The sequence below is a fragment of the Solea senegalensis genome, linkage group LG4 (genome assembly GCF_019176455.1).
Source record: "Solea senegalensis isolate Sse05_10M linkage group LG4, IFAPA_SoseM_1, whole genome shotgun sequence".
In the NCBI taxonomy this organism is placed as follows: domain Eukaryota; kingdom Metazoa; phylum Chordata; class Actinopteri; order Pleuronectiformes; family Soleidae; genus Solea; species Solea senegalensis.
The window spans coordinates 11,678,580-11,702,245 of NC_058024.1; the positions used below are offsets into that span (position 1 = coordinate 11,678,580).

The window sequence follows — 23,666 nt, forward strand, 5'->3', positions numbered from 1 at the left end:
GACACTGAACAGCCCCTCTGGAGTTATTGCAGTTCAAGGCTGCTACATGTGTTTGACAAAATGCAGTATGACCGAGTCTAAACTGTTTACTGTTGTAGGTAAACAACAGTGTGACAGCGACTCACTTTCCTTGAATCTACTGGAATTTATTTCTTTATTTTTGTGCCGACGTGATTGGCACGAGTGTCGCCCGCCTTTGCATCATGAAACGTCTTCAAAGTTGTTTGCGCCCTGATATGTTTATCCACTGTCATGTCATGCTGTTCCAGCTCAGCTACTCACCTCTCATAAATAATGAATGAGGCCTAACTGTTTGTCTTGTGAGATCGTTTGCCAGTAAATGTAAGCGCCTTGCTCAAGGGTGTCGCTGCTGAGAGAGAAGAATTTGCTCCACAAGTGCACCTCAGTCAATGCCTCCTTTAATGTGAACTTCATCCCTATTGTATCACTAGATCAAACAGGCCATGCAAATATTGTCATTTTTCTGAAATGAATACACGAAGCAGCGAGAACTCATCCTACCCGTGAATATCAATGCACTCCATGCTATAACTTGCAAGCTAAAACAAAGCAAACAAAAAAAAGCTTTCCCAGGAACTCATTGCAGAACCAGTGAGGCAGGACTTAATGTTGTTTTGACTGAACTGTAGTTGTCAGTAGGCCACCGTGATGAGGCTCAATTAGAGCAGCATGCTATGAGCTAAGCAGAGGTAATCACTGGGCAGAGGGCGGACTTATGTGGAGGCACGGATATTCACTCCGAACAGAGAGAGCGAGGGATAGACAATAGGACCTGGAGCCGTGGAGAGCAGCTAATGAGCCAACATGATTCACGCTTGTTCTCCCCCACAGAGAGCCTTGTCCTGGGCAGAGCGGAGGTGCACAAGAGGTGCACTTTTTCGCTCCAACACATTCCACCACCACGAAGTCTGTCAGAGCCCAGGGGGAGTAAAAGGGATTAAAGGTTGCTCCTGCAAATACTTGGGTGAATCAAAGTTTTTTTTTTTTATTCTTTTGTGTTTCTCATTAGAATCTTGAATTAATTGGGACACTGTTTATTTTAGAAAACAGTGCAGGACACACAAATCTACAAACACTGGATCATCGCTGCTCAACCCAATACTCAAGAGAGGAGGAAACAAGAGAGGCTGCTTGTTTTTTTTTTTTTTTTGGAAATGACTGTTTCAGACTAATCATGTGTTTTCAGCCTCCTGCAGGACAAATTTAAACTGGTGTCATGTAACCCTCCCTTCGTGGAGTTAAGATGTGAGAGGGAACAAATGGTGTACACCATTCCTTCAAGAACAAATGTCTGAGACATTTGTGATGCAAAATGACAAAATGATGCAGCCTGTCCATATCTGTAACACAATGATTATATTTTAAAAAAAGGTGCTATTATTGTTTACCATATTTTCTATACTGTATTATTTCACTATTACTTTTTTCTAGTTAGCATTAATTTTTGTTCATCTTTACTTCATTTAAGTAGATTTTTTTCGTTTTTTCATTTGATTGCATATTACTAATTTGGATTTTTTTTTTTTTTTAATTTGTTCCAATGCTATAATTCGGGAGAATTCTTACTTTGACGAATCTCGTCAAGATTCATGAAATCTACTGAATTCACGACAGCATGATGTGTTGAACATTTGGATAGATGTCATTCATCCACTGCATGCTGATGCAGATGTAACCCAAACAGCGAGATATATAGTTTATAATAATACGATGACTTATTCACCATGAAGGAGATGTGCACCTGTCATTTTTAGATACGGGATGCAGAGATGTTTTTGTAATTCCACCTGTGAGCTTGTTGATTTAACTGTCTTGCTTGGTATAATATGAACGTATGTTGAGTTGCTGTCTGTCAAAAAGAAAAACTCCAGTACTTATTAAAAAAAGAGCCACTAAATAACCATCCAGACTTTTAAACCCACTCGCGCTCTGATTGGCCAGGTGGGGCTCACGTGGTCCAGTCGCTGTGCCGTGCCTCGAGCCAGCGCTGAGTGGAGCCTGTCTGCCAACAGCTTCAGCAGCGGCTCTATCTGGATCCTACAACACTCACTGACAATTAAAGGAGGCCCCTTTTTCTTCTTATTCCCGAGGACTACTCTTCACCATGGGCGACAAAAAGAGCCCTACCAGGTAAAGCGACCGCCTGCTGTCGATTTCGGCCCGTTTTGTGCGTGTCGGGCTCGATATTCGGATGCGTTTCTCTCTCACACGGGGATCGTTTCTCCCCCTTTTTCACTTGGTATGCCACAGCTAGCTAGAATAGTGCAGTCACTATGGCGGCTTCTCGCTCCCAACAAACCCAGTCACTTAACAGACAAAGGGAATTTTTTCAGAGGAGACGCCTGGCATTCCCTGAAACGCTCTTCTGTCTCAGCGAAGCCTTTTGGAGGGTCAATGTCGAAATTGACACGGTTTGATATTCGTTTTGTTAGCCGATATGCTAAGCTTCGATGCCGAAAATTTTTAGCAATGCCTGCCTGCCTGCCTGCTAGGCTAGCTGGCGACACAGTCGGACGGTGTGGACAGTCTGATGGGATTCATACACCAAGAGGGCTTAACTCACCGGGACTCGAACCTAATTTTAATGACAACCCCTCCACGCTCCGTGCTTGCTCACGGAGGAGCTCGTTTATTACACAACAGGTTATGTTCGCCTCAAGCCCCCCGTTCTTGTTAATGCGTGAAAATAAAATGTTTTGCGGGTATTCCGTCAACTAACTTGACCTCACAACGTTTGTGTCATTTTTTGTGTGTATAAAGGCCAAAAAGACAAGCCAAACAGAGCGCAGACGACGGATACTGGGACTGTAGCGTGTGCACCTTCAGGAACACCGCCGAGGCTTTTAAATGCAGCATCTGCGATGTGAGGAAGGGCACATCCACAAGGTAACGTAGCTCGCTCTTTTCCTCTCTCTCTCTCCCCTCCAGTCTGGTCGTCTCGTCTCTCCGCTGCTCTTGTGGCTGCTGCTGCAGCAGCAGCAGCATTGCATCGCAATTTATGAGACTGACAACTTTGATTGACAGCTTATTTGTCTGCAAGCGAGCTGAGGGACTTGTTGATGGACAATTCCGCGAACCGTCTTCCCGCCGTTGTTTGGGATTATCCTCAGTTTTCTCCTTAAACGCGACTTAAAAGCTGAACATTGCTGTTGCTTTTTATTCGTGCGTTTTTTTCTAGGTAGGCTGCCTGGCTGCCTCAATAGCCAGAGGTTTGGGTGGGTGAGGTGGGGAAGGAGGACTGTACTTCATGATGCATCCACATGAGTGAAAGGGCTGCTGCTGTTTTTTTTTTCTTCTTGGAGTGAAACAAGGTGAATGCATGTATGGGCATTTCAGAGACCTGTAGTGTTGTACAGAGGGGTTTTATTTTTGGTGTGACATGTAAGATTTATGGTGCCCTGAACTGCGCTACAGTTAAGGAAAGATTGTATTTCTCTGGTTAGAGAAAAGTGGTTGTAAGTAGGATTAGAAACACCAACTCCAGATGTGCATTTCTTTGTCCATCAGACATTTCCCGTGTGCTGGAGTTTCATGTCCAACATGATGTCATCTGGTTACCTTTTAAAATGTATTGCAAATTTAATGTATTAAAAATAAAATGCCCTGTTATTCCACCTACTGCTGTGCAACTTGATGCCATGAGTAAAGCACACCAAGCAGGATTAATACATTACTTACATGTTTCATTGCTGTTTCTTGTCTGTTACTGTTGTCATTAGGTTGAAGAATGTTGTTTCTTTATCAGTCCATACAAGCTTCCCCTCATCTCCACCATTTTTCTGTTGCAAGGACATGTGGAACCTGGAATGACATTTAAGTTATGTGTTCCCTAAACATTGTCCATTGTTGGCCAAATATCTTTCTATTGCATTTATTGACACTCATCATTTATTGATATGCCGCGTCCCTCAAGTGCAAAAACTTTTATGCTGTGAAGATTTATACAGTTGCTGGTATTTTTCTGTGCAAATCAAACATGTGCTTAAAAACAGGCTGATGGTAACCTACCTAATGTTAGAAGGAGATTTTGCTTGTTTTTCCAGTTCAGCAAATCAAATTTTCATTCTTCAAATACAAGTGGCATTTGGCTGTGATTAATCGTTCTCAAAACTCACAAACATGCTTTGTTCCTTAACAAGAAAGCTAACTCCTGTTTGTTTCCAGAAATCTTCAGATTAATCATATCAGCATTTATTGTAACAGGCTTGTGTGTTTGTGGCATTTCCCCTTGTCTGAACCTAAAATACATTTTATGACGTCTACTGAAATCAGCAGCTTATGGGAAACTGAAGTCACATAGTTGTATAACCTGAATATCATAATGGGATTCCCTCAGTCTGTTTGTGTACTGACGCCTCCTCCTGTTGCAGGGAATGTTTTTGATGATAAGTTGTGTGAGTGTGTTTGCTCATGCCATCAGTTGCATGAAGACATGGGGAAACAGATGAGTCAGTTGTGGGTTTGTCGATAGCTCTCCTGCACTCTAACCTTTCCAGCTGTGGTTTTACAATGAGTAGCTCAGCTGACACCCCTGGTTCACCGCAAAAATGTGGGGAACACACTCAGCGCTGGTTTACTGAGAATCCCAAAGGTTGAGCTGAATCCTAATTGTCTGCCTCCCCTCCCCCTACAAGCTTTTCCCAGCAGTGTGCAGCTCAAGACCGTAGTTGATGATGCAGTGTGAGCATGCTAAGCGAAAGCCGGAAGCGGAGAGAAGCATGTCGCAGCCATCCTGCCACTGTGCATTGGCAACAGCCCAGTTGCCTTTGTTTGTTAAATGGGAGCACATGACATCACTGGAGTGTTTGCTACATGACGCTGTTTGATCTGAATAGTTAACCTTTGATTAATGCAATTGTATAGTTGTGGGGCTGCCTCTCATTCTAATGAGTACTAATTAGCTGTCTTTTCCTCACTGTGTGATGTGTTCCAGCAAAGGACGGGACAAAGCAACATGCTCTTAGCCAAATGATTCACACTTATGGTGCTATGTGTGGTTGGTTGTCTTCCCGCTTTTGTCTGCGCCGCTTTGAATGTGCTTTTAATGCATGTGGACGTGTGAGTTCACTAATTAGAATTCCTCACTGCCGATTGCAGTCAAAACACCTCCTTATATCAACATTGAAGCCACCATTCTTCGTTTTCTGCAGGGGAAATTAGTTTAGGTGTAGATTTGTGCAGTCAGTTTTGCATGAGTATTTTTAAGACATGTTTGAAATAGCTTGTTGTGCATAGTAGAAGTTAGTGGAAGCACACCACACACTTCTCCCTCAGTTTCTCAATGCTTCTGTTTTTGTCCTGGGACAAAGGTCAGCCAGTATTGGCTGACATTGCAGCAAGAAGAATGTTGATGTAATTGAAGTTTTGGATTTAATCATAGTCAGTCAAACCTCCGTGTTTTGTGGAAATGCTGTAGGTGCAACAGGTTGCACAGTGATGTGGTGAGCCACCACTATCTGCCTGATGGCCATTTGGGTAACATGGGTGGTGCTTGTGTGTGTGATTGGGGTGACTATCAATATTTAACTAAAAATACAGTCTATCTAACTTGGTCCTGAGGGGAGCTAAATGCTTTCTTATTTCTCTCTTCCCCTCTCTCTCCCTCTGGCGGTCTCCTGCTGCAAATTGTATACAGCAGAAACTCAGGGTTGCAGTCTGCACACTTAAATGCAGTTTTGTGGTTTCTAGATGCATTTTGTGAAATCTAACATTTCCGTCCACTCAAGTTTGATGCATTAATCAGTCACTTGTCTGCTATGGGTAATTGTTGCTGTTTGTACCTGACATTAAAATGCATCTTAGGTAGACAGCTGTATGTACAGGTACTGAAGTGGCCTGGGACATAAGTATATACATATACGTTCAGCAAAGTGAACTCAAATGTGTCTCGGCTCATAATGAAAGACCACTTACTGAAATGATGTCCTCTATGCATGCAGAAGTATGTTAAACCTTGAGACGCAGTATAGGCAATTTGGTTTGCTTGGAACATACTAAGAAATAAACCGAGTCTGCTGGAAATTTAGAAGAAAAAAACATATCAAAACAATTTCATTTGTTTTTTTCTTCTAAATTTCCAGCAGACAATGCACGAGTGTGCATAGCTGCCTCCTGCTGGTTAATGCATTGTTTTTTGTAAATGGGCATTGCAGAGCAGCAAAGTAGTCACTTAACACATATTAATGCCAAGTAGAAATGTCCAACGAGACACTAGCTGTTCCATTGGGGTCGATGGAGAAAACACGCTGATTATGATCTGTGGTGATTTACAGATAATGGTTTGCACCCAGTGAGACTTGAATCACACTTTGTTTCCTGCTGGCTGTAGGTGAGCTACATAACTGTGGGTCATACCATTCAGTTTTGTGTTATTGGAGGCAAGAATGTGCATTAACAAGAGCTGTGGCATCAGCATTTGGAGAGAGGCCCCACTCTCCCATTGCCAAGCGCAGCCTAATAAACCTGTTGACCCAGTCCAGTTCAGTGATGTAACATGATACACAAGTGGGATAAATCTAGCCTCTGCCACTCTTGACTCTTAAACAAGAAAGCACTTTCCTTTTTGCACCTGACCTCGCTCCTAATCTACAAATCCAAGTAGCCCCAGTGTTCAGCCTCTGCATTCAGTGGCTACTTCTTTGGTAATTAAAGAAAGGCCCTACATTTGCATCCCCTGCGAGGTGCATGCTATCATATTTAAATGTCTCTGGCATCTGAACCTGATCGCTGTGTGAACGTGACACTGTTTCTGTACATCAGTTTGCTTTGTGGTGGTGTTTGGTATGCACCACTGGCAGCCCCGGGGCTCAGGGAGAAACCATTAGCAGCCCTCTAAAGTTGATTGATGACGGGCTTCACAGGAAGTCTTGGGGTACCTCAGTCTTTGACTGCTGTGCTGTTATCTGTGCACTGTTGCTCTGTCAGTCTTTTCAAGTAGCTTCCATCTGTGCTTTATATAAAACGGATGAAATGGGTGTCTCTCATCTCACTTGTTCATGAAATACAGTGCTCTGACTTGCATAAAGACATTCTATGTTCTAAACTTTATTTGATGCTCAGTCACCGCTGAAACCATTACAACTCATGTAGCTGTATTAGGTGGTGGGTTGTATTTATATAGGTGTTAGAAACAAGGCTAATAGGATACATTTTTTTAAAACTTTGATTAGCTATCGTAATTAATTTAAACACTCGACAACATGTTTGCTAATATATTTCCCTCAAAATGTGTTATGAATAAGTATGCTTTAATGTAAACTTAAATGTTTTATTAGATATTTAAACACACTAGATGTGTGACATTTTCTCTCCTTATCAAGCCTTCAGGGCCCGCGAGTAAGTAGAAATCTCCCTAGAGGAACTCAAATCATTTTCACACACCTGTACTTCATCACCACTGTTCCATCACCTACATCTCAGGGGAAACACTTTCAACACTGTGGTGAAAGTCACACATAATATGTTAAAGGGAACGTTTTTTTTTTTTTTTTTAATTTAGCACATAGCTTTAGAGTAAGAGCCTATGTGAAACCCACAAATCCCCAGATTTTGACTATCAGAAGCAGGATTGACAAACAGAATCAAAACGGATAGAATCAAAACCATATTAGCCCTGAAGCCTTGCTTAGTAGGTGGCTCTAAAAAGTTAAAGTGCATGTCTCTTATCCTCTCTTTTTCCCTCTAGCTCTGTAAGTGTTGAGATGGTACAATTATGGGAAAATGATTGCAGTGTGTGTTTGTGCGTGTGTGCCTTTTACAATGATGGAATAGAGTCATTATAATCCCTGGATTCTCCCACTGTCACATTAAAGCAAATTGTCTTGGATAATGGAATTACATAAGAGGGACATGCTGCCGCTCAATTTATATCTCCACTTCTTCGCCCCCCACAGCAGCCCCCCACTTGGAGGAAACTGCTTTTGCTTATCCAGCATTATCAGCATCTGCACTAAAACCCCGAGCATGAGCGGTTAGCCCTAATCTTGACGTTAATTGCCGGATTTAAAAGTCCTTAATTACTTCATGGGATTTGGCAGAGTGTGAGTGATTAAAAACAATAGCCAATTTGGCAATCTGACAAAAAAAACAGAGACATGTTGAGAGAGTTGTTGAATTGAGGTTCCTCCCTTTCAGGAAACAGACGAGGCAAGCAAATGAGTGTGGCAGAGACGTGTCTCAGGAAACTACAGAAAAAGCATATGAGGGCGAGGGAGTTGTTAAGGACAGCCTCGCAGCTTATGGAGGAGATGAGGGCAAAGGAGGACAAGGAGAGATGCAAAGTGGTGAGGAGACGGAGAGGAGTGTAGCTGGTGGACATTTCTGTGTCTGTGTGTCTGTGTGTCTGTGTGTGTGTGTGTGTTTTAAAGGACGGGGTGTATGGATGGCTGTAAGGGGGATGTGCTCACTCAGCCAAGAGTCTCCAGGGGCAAAAGCAGAGCAAAGCACATGATTACCTAGGGAGGAGGTGACTGGACATCCTTGTCTGTTTCTACCCGCACCACCAACCATGCATGGGAAAAGAACAGTAGCATTTGACATGTCACTTTCTACATATGAGATTGTAAGAGAAACTGAAATTTTTTCCAGTAATTTCAGTTTCTTCTGGTCCTATTGAACAATCTAGTTTCAGAGTTTGTTAACCATGGTTACTAATATTGAGAAGCTAATCTCAGTTAAAGGCAGTTGACTCCTTTCCCGTTGCCAGTGGAGTGTTTCCTCCAGTGAGTCATGTTCAATGTCACAAATGAGCGGCAAACCACCAATGTCCTGCACACAACAGAAGGAAAGCACCATGGAGAGGACTAATGGTTTCACATTGGTTACTTTGATATCTTTGACTTCAGCCACTCTTTCAAACTCGGCAGCAACTGAAAAAAATGGTGCAACTCATAATGCCACACTGGAAACAGTGCAGAGCTGTGCAGACTCCTTGACTTATGCCAAAATAAAGTAGTAAATGGAAAAAGTACTACATACACGTTTACTGTACACGACTGCCGATTGGTGCCAGAGCCGATAAATGTCTTTTGCAGTCATTTGACCTGAGATTGAATGTCGATCGTATCTATTCCCATTGGGGAAAGGCCAGATGTTCAGAGTGTTGCCAAGTATCTTTCCCCAGTGGAAAAGAGATTTTTAGTGATCGGGGTTCAAGGTGCATTATTGAGGCTGTGCAAACAAACTCACCCATGTCAATCTCAGGTCAGTTACAGCTGTTACCATGGCATCTCATCACATTTAAGATAAAATGAATGAAAATAAGAGACCCTGAATTAATTTAGCCGTTGTGATATTTTTCTGGTAAACAAAAAAATACTGCAGATAATAAAGGCAGGCCAAAAATGCTAACTTGGTCAAATCTGTGATTTCAGTATGATTAGTATAATATATCATCTTCTATATCATAGTATGTATCACATGGCGCTGTAGCAGTGCTGCTTGATAATTTGTTGAAATTTAAACCAGGCTTTGTTTATACTAAAGCAAATGGGCCATAAGACAACTGGACAGCAGCAAGATAGGAAGACGCGGCCTACGTGACAGATAACTCATGCACACCAGAGGCAAGCAGCAAAAGGAGAGGTGAAGAGGGGTGAAGAAGAGAGCTACTTAAAGCTGGCAGGATTTATGGAGGGTGTGGGGCGGTAGGGGAGGCTCTAATACATGAGGAGAAAGTGCAAGACTCAGACAATGATGGAGAGGAAATGGAGAGAGAACAAAAACAAATGAGCGATGCCGAGCAATGTCACACAGTGCTGTTGATGGAAGTAACTTGTACAAGCTCAGTGCCTTTGCGATGACTCACTGTCAGTGCGCACAATGTCAGTCAGTACATAGCCTGAAAGGTCAGTCGTAGAAAAGAGGGATGATGTGTCTTTCACACACAAGAAAACTCACATGTAGACTTATCCCCGTTTGAATTCCCTGTCTAGTTTTCTTCTTGCTGTGTCTCAATCAAATGTCAAAATACTCAAATGGGCAGACTCCTTAAGGTTGTCAAGAGAAGCAGAAAATTGCTCCTGGCAGCCATTGTGCTGCATTAGGTTTATAGTTATTGCAGTCGGAGTTCAGATATCTCTGAAAGCTTTCCCTGGACTCCTTTGCACTGTGAGCGCTGAGACATAAGTGCCATGAATGTCGTGCTCTTTTACTGTTTGAAGAAAAGGTGCAAATGCTTGTTACATCCAGACTACTACTATTTCATTTGAAAAATGTTTATTATGCAATATAACATACTTAATTCTATTCTACATCTCCTAAGCAATGCATGGTTGCCTTAAACCCCACTGCATGATTGGACAACATAAGAAATCACCTCCCTTAATCTTTTTTTGAGATTGAGTCCGAGTAGGAGAGGCTGTAGCTACACCCATGCTACTGCTATGTCTTTATTTGAAAACCACTTTCTCAATGAAAAACAGTCTACATTCAGATGATGAGGATTTCAGCTCTTACGAATGTGCCTGAAAACACACATATATACACATACATGACTATTCATGTACACTGGGGATTTGTCTGCTGGTGGAAAACAGGAAGCTGATTCTCTCTTCTGGAGTTGTTTCAGAACCTACTACAAAGACGAAACAACAATGCTGACAAGTCAGGGAAAAGATTTCTGTCATGACACAATGGCCGTGTTAAAAGAGCTTTTTGTGCACAGCTGGTAGATCGGTTGTGGTAGATATGAACCAATCCAGAAGCGAATGTGGACATAATCATTTTCTACAGCCGCCATCTCTGGCCATCCAAACTGAAAAACTGCCGTAGGGTTTTCAAATGAGATGAACCCAGCAGTGTTTTCAAATATCTCTGTTTTTTGTTTCCCTGTTAAAACGAAACAAAAAGATGCCAGGTTTCTGGTGGACAGTAGTTAATAGTAATTGCAGAATTGAATCTTCCTTTTTGTCATGAAAAGTATGTATGTAGCTGCTTTACTGAGAAGAAGAACAAGAGCACCTCGAGAAATTTGATGGAAACGCAGTCAGTTATCCATCGGCTCTCACAAGGATGGGAAAGGTTCTACATGAATCCCTCCAAATCTGACTGGAAGGAATGGATGAAAGGATGAACGTGAAATGCCTCTGGTTGGCAGTGGGAATAAAATGGAAGTGCTGTAGCCCCAGGCTACTCTTCAGGTGTTCTCCTCATTCAAACTCCACACGCACAAATCGCTTAACCCATGCATGGCTAGAGGTGACAACACTACTTCTGTCACTTCAGGCTGAGACTGATCTAGAATTCCTTTACTGGGAACAGGGGCCCCATTTCCACCAAGCAGTACAGTTCAGTTTGCTACGTCGCTCAGTTATTTGCATTTTGATTGTTAAATGATGAGAAAGGTACCAAAATAATCAATCCTTAACATTCCAGTTTTGGGTGGAGCTGGACATGTTGTTTTTAATTTTTTTTAAACACCCTGCATCCTTCTGTCAAGCAAAACCTTCCTTGGTGTGATAAGCAGCTAAGAAACAGCACACATTGTCACCTGTCACAGTATTTTGCATGAACTATCGAGACTGCTATATGTCTTTTAATTAAAAGATCTCTACCATAGTGCTTAGTTGTGGCATTGTATATCCATTGTAGTGGTGTTTGCCTCAGGCTCACTCACGTGTGCTCATGTGATTATATGTGTTTATACTCTCTGTACAGTCAGACCTCAGTGCATTGTATGCTGCTCGCTGGTACACACACACACACACACACACACCCACACACACACACACACAGTGGAAGCTCTCTGTATCTCTCTTTTATGAGAACTTCTTTCACCCTCAAGCTTGTGCAGCCTCCCTGTCATCTGAGTTTGATGGATTTAAGAGTAAACTATGTGAGCTTGTGTGCACCGCTGCCTCCATGGATTGAATTAATTCTGTGGGAAATGCCACTTGTCAACATAGTGCAAAATTTACACCTATGATATGCTTTATTGTAGGGCTTTTTAATTTTTGACTGCATTACTTTTAAATTACTTTATAAATTGTCAGGTGAGTTTAGGTCCATTGCAGTCTGTTTTCCAATTGTCAGTTTAATGTACCAGTGAATAAAACTAACAGGTTTGTTCATTGTGAACTGGTGGTGGGAACCAGTAGAGTGCGTTCCCAAGTTTCAGTTTGATAACGATTCCACGATTCAATAATGAAACAATTGTTGATGTATCATAAATATGATGCAACATATTTTTGAGGAAACCAGTGTTTTATAAAGTTAATTGAGTCTACCATTTGTTAAGGTGTATGTCTAACCCCTTCATTTGTAATTTATTATCTATTCAAGCTTTATGCTTCTATAGAAAAATATAAAAAAATAACACAATACTGGCTCAGACAGGCCTGTGTGACTATAGAGCCATGCTGTCCTGCCATCAGCTGTTTTTCTGGGACACCTTCACCAGATTTTTGACAGAAACTCTGTGAGTTTAGTGGTTTTACTCCTACTGCACTGAACTGGGTGAAGCAGAGGCTGTCGCAGAGCTCCTCCCAGACAAACTGCACTTCAAGTCATTCTGGAAAGACAGGCCAACACTGAACAGCACGACAGCAGAGCCTCAGTGTAAACATCTATAAATGCCTTCTAACTGGCCAATGCAACTGAAGCAGCACAGGCGAGCAGCTCTATGCTTCGTGTCACACACTGGTTAGCGGGGAGGGGCAGCCACGGGTATCACATGTTTCAACATGATAATCAAAGCTCTATAACAAGTGTTCCCATAGATCACTGGTTATACGGTTGTCACTGTATGATAGTAGTGCTCTGATCAAACTCAAACCCTGTGGCGTTCTCACATGTTGGATCTGAGGGATGTACAACACAAGGCGGAGATTGTGGCGGGGTAAAACCGGGTCACTGGTGAATGCATGCGAGTAGGGGACTCGTCTTTCCCAACAACTTTTTGTGTGCACTGAGCACAAGGAGCCCACGTTCATACCGTGTAGATGTGGTTGTGGGTACAAGGTCAGAATGAGAGAGAGTGGGTGACGTTAAATATCCTGAGCTCTCAAGTTGACTCTCAATGGTTGAAGAAGACTCTTCTCTCTCTCTCTCTCTCTCTCTCTCTTCTCCACTCAGCTCAGCTGTTTGCCACTTCATTCCCTCAGCTTGGCAGGAAATAATTGCTTGTCCTCCACACAGCATTTCAAATAAAAGAGCTGTGTTAATGAGGGCTTTCCTGTGCATGCCTGCCTCACTCACTCACTCACTCACTCACTCACTCATCCTACTTATCCGTCAGCATTCCTGTGACAGGCACAGGCTTATTGTTGATATTCCTGCCGAAAGAGTCCAGGCTGAAACAACAGCTTCATCTTTATCCTCTACCGTTCTTTGTGAGTATGTGAATCAGCTGCTCGTGTTCAGCAAGAGCACCAGCTGAGGCGAGGTGTGTTTGTTTCTGGGATGATTTCAGTTTAAGTGGAGCTGTCTAACAATAGGTGTCAGTCTGACTGAATTAGGAGCTTTTAAGTACGATGATAGTAATTTCTGGGCATCCTGTGGAGGTAGTCTCCCCACTCCTCCCCCCCACTACAAGGCGGAATTGAGGGGCAAGCATAGGAGGAGCTGTCAATCACAGTTTATTGTTGTGTGCAGAGGAGGTAATATGCTGTAAGCCTTCACAGTGGGAAACAATTTGACAACAGGCTTTATACACTTGACAGACACACTCACACTGATTTCCCAGGGATGTATTGGCAGTAGTGGGAGGTTGGAGCAGATTCTGCAATTGGACCCTTGTGTGTCGCTCCTGGTCCTGCTCCCAGTCTTATAACCTGTTGTATTATATACACTAGATTGTTGTGTTTCATTTGGATGTTTGCAACATCATTTGGTTCAGATGTAGTGATCAGTGCATTCTTTGGACAACAATGTTGACACATTATTTAAATAAATGGAATTGTACATCTGAATGTTTTGGGTAAAATCTCTAATTGTAATTTGAGTTTTAGTGTAATTATACAGAATTATACTGCATTTACTGTGATATAGATTTAAATAGGATAACATGAATATTACCATAGACTGAATTGCAATGAAATTTCAAATATGCATTGTTTCCAACATCACTTTTTAGCTAACTGTGGTGTATCAGATTTTGATATCAAAACAATTCAATGTTCAGGTATAAATAACTCTTCATTCATTTTAAATATGATGTTTATTTTCACTCTGGCTAAGGCTGTCAAGGTCTGTGTCACACAATCCTGGTGTCATGCTGAGTCTCCAGGCATGTCCAGAGCGTGTGCCTTTACCACGACAGCCCAAGTGGTCAGTGAATAAATAATGTGGAGCAGAGAGTGTTGGCTCTATCATGCCAGCAGCATCTCATGGCTGACTTAATGCTGGCACTGAATCACTGCTTAACTACTGAGACTTCTTGGCTGTTTCTGCTGCCACTGCTGTTGCTGCTGACGCAAATCTCTGCCCCTGACCAGGCCTCCAGCTCCGCAACAAGCAGATGAGGTGTTATTTTGCACCTTTTTGGCTAATGGATCTCATTGCTAAATATATACTTTTCTGGTCTTTTTGGGTGCGTTGTGTGTTGAGAGTGTCTTTACTCAATGCTGTAAGCTGCTTACCCAAAACTTCAATTCTGTGTCATACTGTCTCAGTTGCATGTTGACAATTTCCCACCAGATGTTAAACAGTAGATCAGGAGCAGGAATGATGCTCTGGGGACCATCTGGATTTTCCATGGTGTTGACTGTTTTGGAATGTCATCAGAATATAGATAGGACAAGGAAATGCAAGCCACTAGTGCTGTGTTTGTGTACATGTTAGACCGCAGCCAAACAAGTGAAAATATAATTTCTCTTCACATTTGCTGAACAGGTGATATGGTACCGTAGCTTTCATTTTTATATTCCAACACGTTTAGAATATAGACTAACACGTTTAGTTGTTGTTACCGCGATATTCAACTGCCTCACTGAGTCGGCGTGTTCTCTCTATGACCATAGTGCGTATATGTGTCTACGGAGTAGGGCTGCTTATATTAATATTTCCCGCCCCATCTCCACTCAGGAAGATGGTTTAGTTTGCTTGTGTCTTCATTAAAGAACCCCTCTTCTTAGAACAAAATAACATCACTGCCTATTTCTGTGTCCCCTGCTGGGCCATGCAGTAATTGCTTAAGATGGAATGATGTGCTTCAAGGCTGTACATTTTGAACTTGAAAATTGTTTTTAGTTGGAGTTTGAAACTCCACTTTAATGTCTGATATTATTTGCCAGAAATACATGTATGTCCGCCTGACAGAGTGCAGCTCTCTTTTTATTTACAAAAATGAAATAATTTTCCTCCAAGATGCTGTGGCTGCTGCGCTGTTTTATGATATTGTAGGAAACATTAAGTGCGCTCTCTCCTGGACTCGAAGGGATACTTGAATAGGTACTTATGAGATGACAGCATTTGCATTCCGAGTAGGTAATTACAGTTTGAACGTGAACTTAACTTTGCATGTAAGAAATAATATTGAATTTCCGACTGAAAAAATGACAGCTCTAATGGGAATTGTGATTTGGTATCATTATGTCACTTTACAATAGTCTCATAGTTTTTGTGAAACACTGCTTTCTATCTGGAGGAATTTATATTAAAGTCATACATTTGTTGCCACAGCTCGGTTAGCACATTTATGACACTAACACTATTTTCACAGCCTGCACATTATCATTTTCATTTACTGCTACTACATCTATATTTCTATTGCGTGATTGTTCATTAAATTATAATTTATACAGAATTGTAAACCCAGTATCATCACCTCATGATTAATTAATAAGAGTCTCAGAGTGTACTTGGATTTATCTAAGCACTGTGGGGATGAGTTCTAAAACTCAGCCTGGGGAGTAATTACCTAAGATTGGAATAGCAGAGGGATCAATTTTATGGGAGCAGTCAATTATGAAGCTGGGTTGGGATGGAAGGAAGAATTGACTCCCATGTTACCCTCTTAATTCCCACCTCATTCAATGCCCCCAAACACCACGGCAGCAGGTTGAAGGAGTCCCAGGTCCATGACAGCTAATGGATAAGGCATCACCAGCCCAGGGCTCATTGCATTCTCCACAGCTGGTGTATTGATTGGAATGTAGTGCAAGCATTACGACATGATGCTCTATTATTCCCCGATTGATTGCTTTCTGATCGGCTGCACAACCCAGCCCCCTTCTCAAGGACAGCCTTTCTCAGTCTATAATGGGCTGCAACAGGAGGACACTTAATGTGTTTGACTGAGCTGCTGAGGGGAAAAAAATACAGGAAAGTTTGACAAATTGTTAGAGGCTAAAATTACCAGGCTACTAAAAGATAAAGGGACTGAGGGAGCGGAGAGTCGGTTGAGCGATATGAGAGGATGAAAGTGTAGAAGCAAGAGTAACTGACCATATGATGCTGCCAAACTGAAACAGTGAGGCTAACCACTTAAGCAGCTGTCTGAAAACCACTCTCCGTAGCAAGCCACTGAAATCGGCTTCATCAGTCTGACACAGCTTGGAGCTTTGTCTGTGTTTGCCACATGCAGTTGTTCTTCAACTTGACTCACAGAGACTCATTCCCATGACAAAGCCAGAAACATTTGTTTTTCTCTGGTAGGGCTTCATTTTTCAGCCGTAACACTTGTTTATCTGGACTGAAGTTTGTACTGACACGGTTTGTTACTTTTATACAGTATCTCCCTACTTGACCACAGGTCCTCTAAATCAGTCCTCGGTCTGTTTGTTTTTAAAATAACTTGCAAAAAAACTAAAGCTGGCTTTTGGAGAGTTGCGTATCCATAGCTTGATGTGTTCTAGTTGAACTGCCTCCCGAGCAGCCGTCTAGCCATGCCAGGCTGTTTGTTTGCATGCTAAGCTTTTCAAGTACGTGTTTGTGAGTGTGTGAGCACACTTGTGGTTTACTCCTCACCATGCTTGCCCAGCACTGGCCTGTGATTATCCACGTCGCTGGCTATCATTTGGTCTTGGCTGCAGTTTCCGTCCTCTCTCCCCCCGAGGTCCTCTGCGGTCCCTGCTCAGATGCTGTCAGCTTGTGTCCATTATGCTGCAGGTGTGTGTGTGTGTGTGTGTGTGTGTTTGTGTTTGAGCTCAAGCATTTGGATTAGGAGTTTGATTATTTGCCTCACAATTTCAGGCCATATTCATCTGCACAGCTGATGGAGCAAGATGCTGCTAAGTGCGTTTCTCTCTGCGCAGCAGTGAAACCACATAAATGTGGGCAGTTTCATGAGAGTCTAGAACGTCAGTGGGATTCAGTGAAAATTTCACATGACATTTATTCTCTTGCTTTTATTGTCTTTGCTGAATAAGAATGATCAAACTCAAAGAGGTTATGCTCTGTGGGTGCATGTGTTTGAGTCAGAAAGAGGGACAGAGTAGCTCTGCGGTTGCTCTGTGAGCTCACCGGGTGTAGCAGCTACACCATGTCCAACTGAATCTCAGTCTGTGACAAATGGGGCAAACCCTGTAGTAATCAGATTAGAGGACCTAAGTGACATGCTGCAAATGTCCCACCTTGTGAACCTGTGCATTCATTCAGATCTGCTCAAAACAGATCTGCACCACCAGGAAGCTGCAGCATTTAAACCTGCCTCCTGCCTCTCGCCTGCGTTGCAGCGTGGCCAGCATGGTCGGCTCCCTGCTCCTCCATGAGGCTAATCCGTGTTTCTGCCTTGGATCCTCTCCACAGGAAACCCAGGATCAACTCCCAGCTGGTTGCCCAGCAGGCGGCCCAGCAGTACCCCATGCCTCCTCCACCCAAGAAGGATCGGAGGGAGAGGAGCGAGCGTCCAGAGAAGGAGCGCCCGGAGGGAGAGGGAGAGCGAGAACGAGAACGAGAGCGAGAGCGAGAACGAGAACGAGAGCGAGAGCGTGCCAATGGCGTGGGACGCCCGGAGGTTGAACGTCCGGAGAGAGTGAGGCCAGAGGTGGAAATTCCTGAGGAAAAGAGTGAGAAGGAGCAGCCAATCAAAGACAAACCCGACAGAGAGAAGGAAATCATCCCAGCCGTCACAAAGAAGCCCAACAGCAAAAAGACCAGGTCAGTGTATGATAATGCTTTAATACATGCATACAAATACAGTTTTAGATTTTTAAAAGTTAAACAGTTGGAGCCTTCTCTCTGTAATCTACCTTTATTTGATGCTGAATGCTTTTACAGAGTATAAGCATACAGAGTATTAAGTGACTGAAAAGAAGACTCCCCCTTGTGGCACAGTAAATCACTAGGACTGTATGTTGGAGAAATATGAGGATAAATGATAAAATTATGACATTATCCAATCCCTAGTGTGAGGCTATATTTGTGTTCTGTGTGTGTGTGTGTGTGTGTTGGACTTCCTGCTCACTGGTGTATGTCCACTTACTCTTCTCTTCCAGACCTAAATCAGAAAACCACCAGAGCCCTCCCAGTGACAAACACAGCATACAGTCTGGCAAATCAGCAACCAAGACCAACAAGAACTCTCATATTTCCAGGTGTGTAGGCCTCGCTGAGTCCACACGTGCAGCAGAACACACACGCTTTCACTTGTATGAGTACACAGCACCTTGTGTTTAGAGAAAGTCAGTCAGCAGCAGGCTAGTGGGAAACCAGAAATGATTCACAAATGATCTTTTACACTAAACTCCCACTCTCACTTTATATACCCTTGTTCTTACTGTGCATGTGTCACCCGATGAATTGAGCAATTTAGTGTAACCGCCCCCACAGTGCTGGCAGGCTCCCTTTTGTGTTTGCTGAAACACACACTCACATATTGTGGTTGATCTTTTTTTTTGATTATTAAGGTTTGTTTGTTTTGGGTTTTTTTCCCTCCTCTTTCATTGCATCACAGACCCAAACTGAAGAACATCGACAGGAGCACCGCCCAGCAGCTGGCCATCACTGTCGGGAACGTGACGGTTATCATAACAGACTTTAAGGAGAAGACCCGCTCGTCCTCCACGTCCTCCTCCACCATCACGTCCAGCGCAGGCTCCGAACAGCAGCACCAGAGCTCCGGCTCCGAGAGCATGGACAAGGGCTCGTCACGCGCCTCCACACCTAAAGGGGATCTCTCTGTGGGGCATGACGAGTCGTTCTGAATACCCCCACACACACGCACACACACACACACACACACACACACGCACACACCATCCCGTCCACACCTGCCTCCACTCTCCCACGTATATCCCCCCCCTCCACGTTTTTGGACACTAAGGATCCCACAGAGGGAGAGATTTCATCTTTCCCATTGCTGCCCTGCCTCCATTCCATGAGCCACACCTGGATGCTGAGAGGATCTGGCTGGCTGCGAGGATCAGTGCGGTGCGACTGTCGGGGAAAACAAACGCCCCCGCTTGGAGAACTTACACCGGCGGCACAGGCGAGGAGAGCTGGGCTACAAAGAATAACCCTCCCCTCCCCCCTTCTCATCCCATCCTCCTCCTGCGGTAGCATCCAGACACTTGTATGTATTGTTTTATATTTGTATGTGGATGTGAGGCCAAGTCGACTTTTTTTGTTTTTGTAAAGAAGAATTCTTCGCCGGGCACAATAACCACCATCATTTTAATAACTTTAAACTATTATTACCCTTATTTATTACCCGTTGCACCTGTATACTTTGATATTCTTCTTTTTATGTTGAAGCTTATGCTGTGTAGCTCTGCCGATCGATTTGTTCCTTCAGTGTTTTTATTACAGTTTGACAATGATAGGACAAGACTCAAGTCACAGACGAACACACACACACACACACACACACACACACTACACTGGACTCAGACACACACACACACACACACACACTGGTGCTAGATACACTGTGAAGCGGATTTGCAGATCTGGGATTGCCCATTCACTCAATGTGACAAAGTGCTGATGAATCAAATTCTCATTCACTTTTTTCAACAACACTGTCTCACCTCGAACACTGTCTGGACCTCCATCAGGTCCGTCTGCTCCTCCTGTACAGTTCAATGTGCATCAGAGGAATAATCACACCTGACCTTTTTCAACACGACTGTCTGTGATTTCGTACGCTATATCAGATCTCCTTAGGGCTGCAGCGATTCATCGAATACTATTAACCGTCGATTCTTAAATAACCCGTTCATCGTCTCAGAGTGTTTTTCCGAAGAATTAGAAGAAGCTCTCTGAGTTTTGCACGTCGTAAATGTGAATATTGTTTCTTTGCCCCTTATAACAAAGAAATAATTCAAAGTGAATAAATGGTTTGTGGTTGGTTCGGGGGCAGGTTTGGGAAGCACCGATCAACATTTTTCAACAATTTCAGACGTTTTATAAACCAATCAAGCAGTTGATTAATTGAGAAAGTAATCGTTGGTTACAGCCCTAGATCTCTTATGCAGGATCATATGTCCTAAACTGTACAATGTCGGCGGTGGTGTAAAACACTAAAATTCCACTGCATTCCACAGTGAAATACTGAGTTTTTCTTTTCCTGGCTGAAGGTAGAGCTGTCCTCTCATCACCTGAGTCATGTTTTTTTTTTTTATTATTATTCTGTTGTAACTGAAGGATGGTTACGCACGGTTCCATGTGGTGAAACTGCATCAACCTGTAAAATCGACCTGTTGTGTCGAGCTCTTTGTATATCAATTTTCCTTTCCAGTCTCCATCCTCTCCACCCGATCACCCCAAGAAAACAAGTGCAAAGATGTGAACACGTTACAAAGATCGACTATTCAATTTTTATTATTATTGTTATTAATTTAAGACTCCTGTCATTGAAGGCAAAATATTACATTAGTTAATAGAACATAATTGCTCTTTTATAGTTTTAGAACAGCAAAGCTTATTTAAGGGTTTTAATTCACGTTCTCATTAGTTAATACTAGACCAACATAATTTCCTTTTACCTGTATGAAATTGTAAAAAGAATAAATGTGTATATGATATCTTAGTTTTATTTATTGAAGGACCAAAGGAATTTCATGACATGATACATAGACAGATGAATAACAATTTGAAAAATGCAATTATCTAATGTGATGAGATGAATAACTAAGTTTAAATAAAGACTAATATAATCCATGTAAATGGCGTTCTTATTGTCCCTTTAACCCGGAAGAACTCCAGTCTCTGCTCTCGCTGGTGAGCGCCGGCACCTGAGAAGAGCTTTGTCTCTTTTGTCTCAGCAGCTAACCTGCTCTGGACCACTGCCCCTGTAAAACAGCACGCCTCAGCCTCCCAGAGCAGCTTAAACCAGGTTAGTCGAGGCTAACGTGTCCCAGAAAACTCCTGTGGAACATGCGAGCGACAGGATTTTCATGTGTGCCGACTTAAAAAAAGAGAAAAAAAAAGAAAAAGCCCCGCAGGTTCACAAGTATGGATGATTTTCACCGGTGTTGTAAAAGCAAATGTTTCTTGTCCAGGAGATTCGTGTTTATAACTTTTGTTCTGCTCTTAAGTGATGGTTATGTAACTATGTACATTATTGAATACAAATATGGAATCGATGTTCAAAGTGTGGGGAAAAGCATCGTGAACCGGTGGGACTGCTGGGTCACAAGAGGGAAATGTTTGGTCCAATTTTGACTGAGAATAAATAAACCCTTGCTTTGTAATGCAATCTGTTATTAATGGGCCTGAGAAGCCATCTTTTTTCACCTGCCTTATCTGCAACCATTCACTTGACTGAGAACTCCGACAGAAAGGATTCATTGTTAAATTATTGAGAAATGGCCATTTGCTGAGTATATGAATTATTGCTTGTAAATAGAATTTTAAAAAGGTGCAAAAGCAAACACTATGAATAATGGCATCGGAGCCGACGTCTTCTTTTTTGGTTTTTTCCGTTTCCTGTTTCCTTTCCGCGCAAGCAGTTCTGTTCTTGTGTGCGACCAGTAACCTTAATTTACTGTGTAAAGATGGTTACATTTTTTAGCTTTGTTTGTCAGAGACCCAAATATAGAATGCTTGTTTTAATGACTGTATAACCTTAACCGTGAATTTCCAATTAAGTGTATTATACAAACTCATTTCTTCCTATAACAATGTCTTGTACAATGCTTTTAAAAGTTAATGCTCGGTTTAAAAGAAAATGGAGAAAAAAATTGTAGGGACAGTACAATAATCCATTCTTTGTTTAACCCAGTTTTAATTTTCTTTTCTTTGTTTATTTTTTTTTTTATTTTTTTTTTGTTAAGTTATAACTGATGTGTCATTGTTTCCCCTTGTGAAATGGTCACATTTTGTTCCTGGTGTGGAAATGTACGCAGCATTTTCAGCAGTTCACAGCTCCTTGTCTTAGCTTATAATGTTAAAAATAATACATGTTTCTGGCATGTGCACGACTTTGCGCTTATAGGCTTACCTGATCATTTTCCTCTGCTTCAAATAGAAATGTCTATTTATGAATTTTGCTTGTAGTTTTTCACAAATAAAATTGTTAAAGTTACCTACGCTCTGGCTGCTCTGTGTCCTCACTATATTGTTATGGTCATTTTTGAGGAGTGGATCACATGTTCACCTCCTGAACTTAATGAAACGGCTCAGTCATGGTATGTTTTCTCTTAAAGAGCGAGTTAATCCAAGTGTTTGAGTGATGTTACGGGCTCAAAGAATAAAGAACGCAGAATAAAACATTTGCTCACATCTGTCGGCTTGTAGCACTTTGACATCCAAGTGTGACAGAAGAGTAAGTTAAACACATCAAGCTGCAGCTGTGGCTCAGAAATACTCAACATTCCTAAACCTAAAAGGAGACGAGTTAAAACAAACCAGACATCTATTTGTGCATATTAAATTTAGAAAATCACCCAAATTAAAACCCATTTCTTGGTCTACTTTCGAATTTATTAAGTTACTTATTCCCAACACCTCTGTGACCTCTGAACCTCTGTGACCATTAATGCACAAGCAAGTCTCATCAGGTCAGATAGCGGCTATACCAAAATAAAATATCTGAGAAACGTAAAGACTCAGTGGTATCAAAAAAGAAAACAAGGCAGTAATTATTCTCTTTATTCTTTTGTAGGGGACAAGGGTTCAGGTTGAGGGGGGCTTGTTTTTCTTGGACATAAGTAGTGGGGGGGGGGTTCAAGGAAAAAGGTTGGGAACCTCGGAGTTAAAATGTGAATGACTGAAAGTGGAGAGAAAGTTGAGACCAGACATGTCAGTGTGGAAAAGTTTCTTCAGGACAGGGAAGCAAGACAGGCAACTTCAGCCAAGGATCTGTCTGTGTGTGTGTGTCTCTCTGTCTCTGTCTCATTCACATTGTTTTGGTTGATGTGTCTCTACGGTCCAAATTATTGTCTCTCATCATGCGATAATTCACTACTGTTGTACTTTCTCGTTCAATCTTCTCTGCTGTTGCTGACCAAATAGCTTCAATGTCTATAAAAATAAAACAGACACTTATGTGTGTGTGTGTGGATGTTACTGTGCATAAACACCACACACACACACACACACACACAATGTTTTCTACTGGGATTGAAGTCAAAGTATCAAAAAAAAAATAGAAAAGCTTGGCAAGAAAAGCCGGAGAGGGAGAAAAAGGGGATATCAGTCTATAATTAAGTTAACTTTTATTTGTAAAATCTGGAAATGGGCTTGAATGTGGGTGCAGTATCATCCAGTAGCATCCTGATCCACATCCACACACAACAGGAAGTGTGTATTATTTTCTTGCTTTA

The 23,666-nt window shown here is 42.2% G+C and overlaps 1 protein-coding gene across 1 annotated transcript; it reads left to right on the forward strand.

Annotated features, from left to right (window-relative positions):
• Positions 1-1,995: 1,995 nt before the first annotated feature.
• rybpb (RING1 and YY1 binding protein b) lies at positions 1,996-22,426 on the forward strand. Its single transcript, XM_044024254.1, has 5 exons — positions 1,996-2,151; positions 2,782-2,907; positions 17,707-18,057; positions 18,396-18,494; positions 18,854-22,426. Exons 1-5 carry the CDS (start codon positions 2,126-2,128, stop codon positions 19,101-19,103), a joined length of 852 nt encoding a protein of 283 aa, XP_043880189.1. The 5' UTR covers positions 1,996-2,125; the 3' UTR covers positions 19,104-22,426.
• Positions 22,427-23,666: the final 1,240 nt, after the last annotated feature.